This window comes from Elaeis guineensis, chromosome 1 (assembly GCF_000442705.2).
Source record: "Elaeis guineensis isolate ETL-2024a chromosome 1, EG11, whole genome shotgun sequence".
NCBI classification, from domain to species: Eukaryota; Viridiplantae; Streptophyta; class Magnoliopsida; order Arecales; family Arecaceae; genus Elaeis; species Elaeis guineensis.
In genome coordinates, this window is record NC_025993.2 from 183,557,161 (window position 1) to 183,564,305 (window position 7,145).

General features: G+C 38.4%; 1 protein-coding gene across 2 annotated transcripts; it reads left to right on the forward strand.

Moving 5' to 3' along the window:
- The first annotated feature begins 479 nt into the window (after positions 1 to 479).
- LOC105040146 (putative disease resistance protein At1g50180) lies at positions 480 to 5,523 on the forward strand. 2 transcript variants are annotated; one of them, XM_073250681.1, is made up of 3 exons: positions 480 to 602; positions 990 to 3,601; positions 5,245 to 5,523. In XM_073250681.1, the coding sequence occupies exon 2, from the start codon at positions 1,146 to 1,148 to the stop codon at positions 3,585 to 3,587; it is 2,442 nt and encodes an 813-aa protein (XP_073106782.1). In that variant the 5' UTR covers positions 480 to 602; positions 990 to 1,145; the 3' UTR covers positions 3,588 to 3,601; positions 5,245 to 5,523. The 2 variants fall into 2 exon arrangements, with proteins under 2 accessions (XP_073106782.1, XP_010914853.2); XM_010916551.4 differs by lacking the exon at positions 480 to 602 and having other exon boundaries at positions 616 to 3,601.
- Positions 5,524 to 7,145: the final 1,622 nt, after the last annotated feature.

Sequence of the window (7,145 nt, forward strand, 5' to 3'; positions counted from 1 at the left end):
ACCTTTTAAGGAGTTGTTCAGAAGGGAGTGAAGGGCAGTAGAAAAAAGCTCATTTCATAAAAGAACAGAGCATGAAGTATGAATTTCATTTGTATTGATACGATTTGCTTATAGCATCTATAAGCAAATGATCATCATCATTTGATCATTTGCTTATACCATCTTAATGTTATTCTTTTGTGGGAAAAAGGATAAAAAGTTAAAAGAAATGTTCTTGCTCTTGATTTTCTCTTTTGAATCTGCCATTCAGCATCCTATCCAATGTCTGTTCGGACTGCAGAAAAACTATAATATAATTAAGGAGGAGGATGGCAACTGGGGGTCCAGGGGCTTGGTAATAAGCTGGGCCTCATGCCTTGTTTCTTCTCCTCACGCGGTTTATATATATATATTGGTAAGAATTCTCCTGCGCGCGTTAGTGACAACTGTGGGATAACGTTCTTCGGTCAACTTTGGGATAAAGTTCATCTCGCCTTTGAGTAACTCATTCCCACCTTCGTCTAAAGGTCCCTGGCATCTAGAAAAACTCGTGGAACCTTCGTTCTTTGAATATTCAACTATGGGAGCCCTCCTGGAACTTCTGATGAACTTTTATCCCCAAGGTGAGATGCTATCCCAAAGGTGAGATGCTGTTCCGAAGTTCCCAAGTAACTTACGATGAACTTATTTTCCCAAAGATTAGATGCCGTCTCAAAGTCGACTCTTAATAAATTTTGGAGGAAATTTCTTACTTCCTCCATTCTTTCCTCAAAAAAAGAAAATTCCATAGCTATTGCTGAAGGAAAGCATCAGAATTGAGCTATTGGGGCTCTTGCTCTTCCTCTTGGCTCCCCGATTTGACCGTATTGTCTAAAACCTTATTCCTGTGAGGAGTGAGAGAAGGAGAGATGGTTGAGTCTATTGTTTCGAGTGTGGTTTCCAGTGTTGTGTCTCTGGTTGCCAACCTTCTCATGCAAAAAGCTGTTTCCTTGGGTGGTGTGCGTGATCAGATCAAAGAGGTGGAAACAGAACTCCATCTATTGCAAGGCTTCCTCAAAGATGCTGATTCCAAAAGGAAGAGAGGAGACGCAACAATTGAGATCTGGATAAGCGAGACGAGAGGTGTAGCCTATGAAATAGAAGATGTCATAGACACCTTCCGCTACATGCACGAGAGGCGACACCAAAGGAGAGACTGCATGGGCACCATTTCCAGGTACTCTCACAAACATGATGACTTGATCACCCTTAACAAAATTCACTCCAAAATTAAACAAATAAAGAGCAGGATCCAAATTATTTCTGATAGCAAAGTTAGGTATGGCATTGCTGATCTAGGTGAAAGTAGTGCACTGGATGAAAGTTTGCAATCAGTCAGACAATTCTCTCCTCAATTTGATGATGAAATTGATGTCACAGGCTTTGAGGATGATAAAAAACAATTAGTGCAACAATTGGTTAATCTGGATAATAGAAGACTTAGTGTAATTTCTATAGTGGGTATGGGTGGGCTTGGCAAGACCACCCTGGCAAGAAAAGTGTATAATGATCCTGCAATTAGAGAACATTTTGGTATGTTTGCTTGGGTTTCAGTTTCTCAGAGCTACGGAGTTATTGAGATATTGAAGGACATCATGAACAAAGTAATGGGAATCAAAAAGAAAGGGACAAATACAGGAATTACAGTAGAAGACTTCGAGCAGATGGGTGAAGAAGAAGTGAGACAGCATCTCCATGATTTCCTAAGAGACAAAAAGTATTTGGTCGTGATGGATGATGTATGGACTGTGGATGTTTGGAGACAAATTCATCAAATCTTTCCCAATGTGAACAACGGCAGCAGAATACTGCTTACTACCCGTAACATGGAAGTTGCCAGACATGCGGAGCCATGGATTCCTCCACATGAACCGCACCTTTTGAATGACACACACAGTTTGGAACTCTTCTGCAGGAAGGCATTTCCAGCAAATCAAGATGTCCCAACTGAGTTGGAGCCATTGTCCCAGAAGCTTGCAAAGAGGTGTGGCGGACTTCCTCTCGCACTTGTGGTGTTAGGGGGCCTTATGTCGAGGAAAGATCCTAGCTACGATACGTGGTTGAGAGTAGCTCAGAGCATGAACTGGGAATCCAGTGGAGAGGGGCAGGAATGCCTCGGTATATTGGGTTTAAGTTACAACGACTTGCCATATCAATTAAAACCATGTTTCTTGTACATCACTGCATTCCCAGAGGACTCTATTATCCCTGTTTCCAAATTAGCGAGGTTGTGGATCGCCGAAGGTTTCATACTAGAGGAGCAGAGACAGACAATGGAAGACACCGCAAGGGATTGGTTGGATGAGTTGGTGCAGAGGTGCATGATCCAAGTTGTAAAGAGAAGTGTGACTCGTGGGCGGGTTAAGAGCATACGCATCCATGATATGTTACGCGACTTCGGACTATTAGAAGCTCGGAAGGATGGATTTCTTCATGTTTGCAGTACCGACGCGGTAGTATCGAGTCATCGTGTAGCTTTCCATGATCGGATAAATGAGGAGGTTGCTGTTTCCTCACCACATCTCCGAACATTACTGGGCTCCAATTTAATTTTGACTAATGCGGGAAGATTTTTGAATGGGTTAAACTTATTAAGGGTGCTGGATTTGGAGGGTGCAAGAGATCTTAAGAAGCTACCGAAACAGATGGGCAACATGATTCATCTACGGTACCTGGGATTGAGAAGGACTGGTTTGAAGAGACTACCATCCTCGATAGGACATCTCCTCAATCTGCAGACTCTGGATGCGAGAGGAACATACATTTCATGGCTTCCGAAATCATTTTGGAAAATCCGGACGCTGAGGTACGTTTATATTAACATACTTGCGTTTCTAAGCGCACCGATTATTGGCGATCACAAGAACTTGCAGGCTCTGAAAATCACATGGATCAATGTGGATGTTATGGATATGATCCGTTTAGGGGGCATAAGATTCATCAAGAATTGGGTTACTACATCAGACTCTGCAGAGATGGCGTATGAAAGAATATTTAGTGAATCATTCGGAAAATCACTCGAGAAAATGGACAGCCTCGTCTCCCTTAATATGTATGTGAAAGAATTGCCTAAAGACATCTTCTTCGCACATGCACGACCCCTGCCGAAGCTCCGCTCGTTGTATCTGGGAGGATCGTTCCAACAGCAGCAACTCCCGGACATCACTCAATTCCCACCAAACCTCACCAAGCTCATATTAATTTCATTTCATTTGGAGCAAGACCCAATGCCGGTGCTGGAGAAGCTGCCAAACCTCAGGCTTCTTGAACTGTGCGGTGCATATCATGGGAAGAGCATGTCGTGTTCTGCTGGTGGCTTTCCTCGTCTGCAACACTTGATATTAGAAGATCTTTATGATTTAGAGGCATGGAGAGTGGAGGTTGGGGCGATGCCCCGCCTCACCAACTTAACTATCCGTTGGTGCGGAATGTTGAAGATGCTTCCCGAGGGATTGCAGCACGTGACCACCGTTCGGGAACTGAAGCTGATTGACATGCCCCGTGAGTTCAGTGACAAGGTCCGAAGTGAGGATGGGTACAAGGTGACACACCCCCTCCATTATTATTAAAAAGGAGTTCCCACGTAAGTCACTCCCTCGCTCCTCCATTCCCTCAGTTATTTCCATTCATCAAGATTCTACTAATGGAATAAACTTCTTGCATGATTAAACAAACTCATACACCACATGTTTGACATAATATCATGCAGAAAATTAGGATATATTTTTCTCTGATTTTGAACGTTCTAATTGCTGCAATTCTGGTTAAGAGTTGTAGTGCTTCTAAAACAGAGAAGTCAAGATATCTTTTTCTAAAATTTCTTTCCCTTATCTGGCTTGGGAAAACAGAGCATTGAGATCAACCAAGTGCTGCTGATCCTAGTGGAGATTGATCTTTATTATTTCTGGTCGTTGTTGTTCAACACAAACAGTTGGATGACAGGATGGGATAACAAAATCCACGTCTTATAACACCTTATGCAATAAAACACTGATAACACCATTAATAAACCTGGGAATTATATATATAATATAATATGATGCTTTAATCCTCAAGTGCCTGCTTGTATGCACTCTCTTGGTCCTCATCCTACAAGCTCTGGCTTTACCAGCTCTCTGGCAACTGTCGCATAAAATCACGCAACTGAAGAAGTTTTACTTTTTACATGCATGTTACTTGTTTTTTCCCTTTTTTTTTTTTTTTTGGTGGGGTGGGGGGTTTGCGGGATTGTGATCAGATGAAACAAAATCTATCAGGCGAGTTCTTGTCATAGAGATCCCAAAGAATAGCATTCATGTGACGGCCATTAAAAAATGGGTTTTAAACCAATCTTTTCTTAATCTCCCTATTAGACGTAAGCAGTTCTGCTAGTAACTTCTATATAACCATCATTACCTGCCAAACAAGCTTCTGATAGAAAGTGGAACCATATCATAAACCTTCCTAAGCCAGGATTATTGTTTCTTTTTCCCTTCCTAGATGAGATAAACTCCCATCCAGTTCATGGGGGCTGGCCACGAACAATTAGAAAAAGAAGAAAGTAAACATTGAAAAGCTCAGAATATGCACTTTGAACAATAGGAGAAAGTGATCTATCTAATTCAACAATTGATTGTGATACTATGACTCCTTTATCGTGCCCTTTTTATTTAATCAAAAGGTGGTGACCCACCAATTCAACAATTGATTGTTAATATGTTTCTTATGCTCAAGTAAATGACACAGCCACATGCACTAGGTCTTTTGTTGCTTTCATGTTTTAAAGTTCCAATCATGACTTTATCTACCTATATTTTCTAAAAAAAAAAATGAATGCATTGGTAGAGAAAATCAAAATTTTGGAATATTCAATTCAATTTAGGTGTTTCCAGTTAAATGATGGTGTAGTATGTGGCACAAGTACTCTACTTTTATAAATCATAGATAACTTTGTAATTTCAAATATAATGCAAACTACTAATATATTGCTGGTACTTTAGGAAAAAATTTACCATTCATTTAGATTCCACAATGTGGGTAAAGATTAGTACCATTGAAAGAATCTTGGTTCTCGCTAGTTTTGAGTTTTTTAGTTCCTTCTAAAAGGCTGGGTTTTTATCCATTTGCTAGATTTCCACCGTGCCAAAGGTTGCCCATGTCTTATGAACTACCTGAAAAAGAATTGAACGATTAACTTTATGATTTCCATCTAAGTAAATAACAAGCATGGTCTTTCTTGTCTTGCAGGATGATTATTTTCATTGGCATTTGTTGAAGTGATGATCCAGTCAATAAGATTCTTTGGCTTTCTTTCATACGTACAAAGCGACATTTCTAGCTACTTCTTATGGAATCATGGAACTCTTGATTGTATTAGTTCTTATTTTTCATTTTTACTTTATGTTTCTTTAGATTTGCTGGAGTTGTTAATTTTCTATAATGATCTAATAATGCTTTCGATACAGGAACTTCAATCTCAACTTGCAAATATTTGGCAATAATATTAGATTCCGATGTGATCTTTTCTGTTGTTTCTTCAGTAGCATCCCTAAAACCATAGCTTTTTACATTCTTTGATTTAATATTAGCATATTCATTATGCGTACCTAAGCCTCACATAGAGTTCATGTTCCTCCATTTTTATCAAGAGAAGGAAGAGCAAAAACTGTCACGTCCCAAACCCAGCACATGACACGGCCACACAAACCCTAGAGTAGCACCCTAGAATCATGTAAGGCCTAAAATTTAACATTTCAAAATTTTAAATAACCAATTAAATATCAAATTAATCAACCGATGTCACAATTTCAAATCGAATGCAAACTTGTTCAATACAATTATTCAAATGTTCTTTGGCATCAGAGAATTTAAACTAACTAAATTACTAAAGGCTTCAGTTCTCATTTGCTCTCGCCCAAACCATCCAATCTAAGCATCCTGTGAGTCTGAAAAAAAAATAAGAAGAAAATATGAGCTTCTCCAGCTCAGTAAGAATCACTGCACATGTACATCAAGCTAGTAAATAGAATTAATATTTCTAAAACCAATGCAATTGAGAAAACTCCTAGGTATACAATAACTGGAATAATGTCACAAATATGCATATGTATCATCATACATTATCAGGTGAAATCTTCATTTATTGTTGAATTTTATATTAAATATTGTATCTTCTCACATTTTCGATCTGTCAATGTTTCATCCCTTTTTAGCTTTGGACTAACCCAGACCATACCTCAATCTCTTTCCAATCCAATTATTCTTTCATAAAAGCCTTTCAAGGCTGTCCCAGAATGAGCTCCTGGCCGGCTGTTCCACGTACGAAAGCCCGTGAGAGGCTGTCCCAGGTATAAGCTTATGGCGGGCTGTCCCAGGCATTAGCTCCTGGCCGGCTGATTCACATGTCGAGGTTAGTCCAAAACAAACCGTTTTTTCTTTAATTCTTGATTTTATCAAATTATTTCAAATTACAGAATGAATAAGTTGATAAATCATGTCCATAAGATTCATACCATCAATCATAAAGAAAATTCTTTCATAATATACTCATATTAAAAAAAATATTCATATAAGCCATATCTCAATGTCTCAAGCATAGAAAATTCATTGATTATAATTTCAATATTGCAAATTTAACATATAAAACTAACAAATAAATAACATAAATTTAGCGATGATCATGTACAGGATTCTTACCTCGATAAATGAGAATTCAAATTCACAGTCTTATAATCAGAAAATCAAACCCTACTCGTCGTCCCCCTGGTCGTTGGACTGTTCTCCTATCAAACAAAATAAATTAATTTAACCAAATAAATTTTCTATATATATTGAGGTTATCTAACTCATATCCATGTCCCCCCCTTATATATATATATATATATATTTATATTATGTATTTATATATATTTATATATTTTTCATTTTTATTCATTATTTTTATTTATTTAATATACATACATATGTGTATATATGTGTGTATATATATATATATATTATTATTATTATTTTATTATATTTTATTTTTTTTTATTTGGAGAAGAGAGAAAAGGCTTCTTCTTCTTCTCTTCCCCCTGTTCGAAAACAGGAACCCGAGCCCCATCCGAACTTGTCCCTTCATCCCGACCAAGAGAGCACTTCCGACCACC

Excerpts from the sequence above, each read along its gene's own strand:
- LOC105040146 (XM_010916551.4), top strand. The coding sequence starts at position 888 with ATGGTTGAGTCTATTGTTTCGAGTGTGGTTTCCAGTGTTGTGTCTCTG.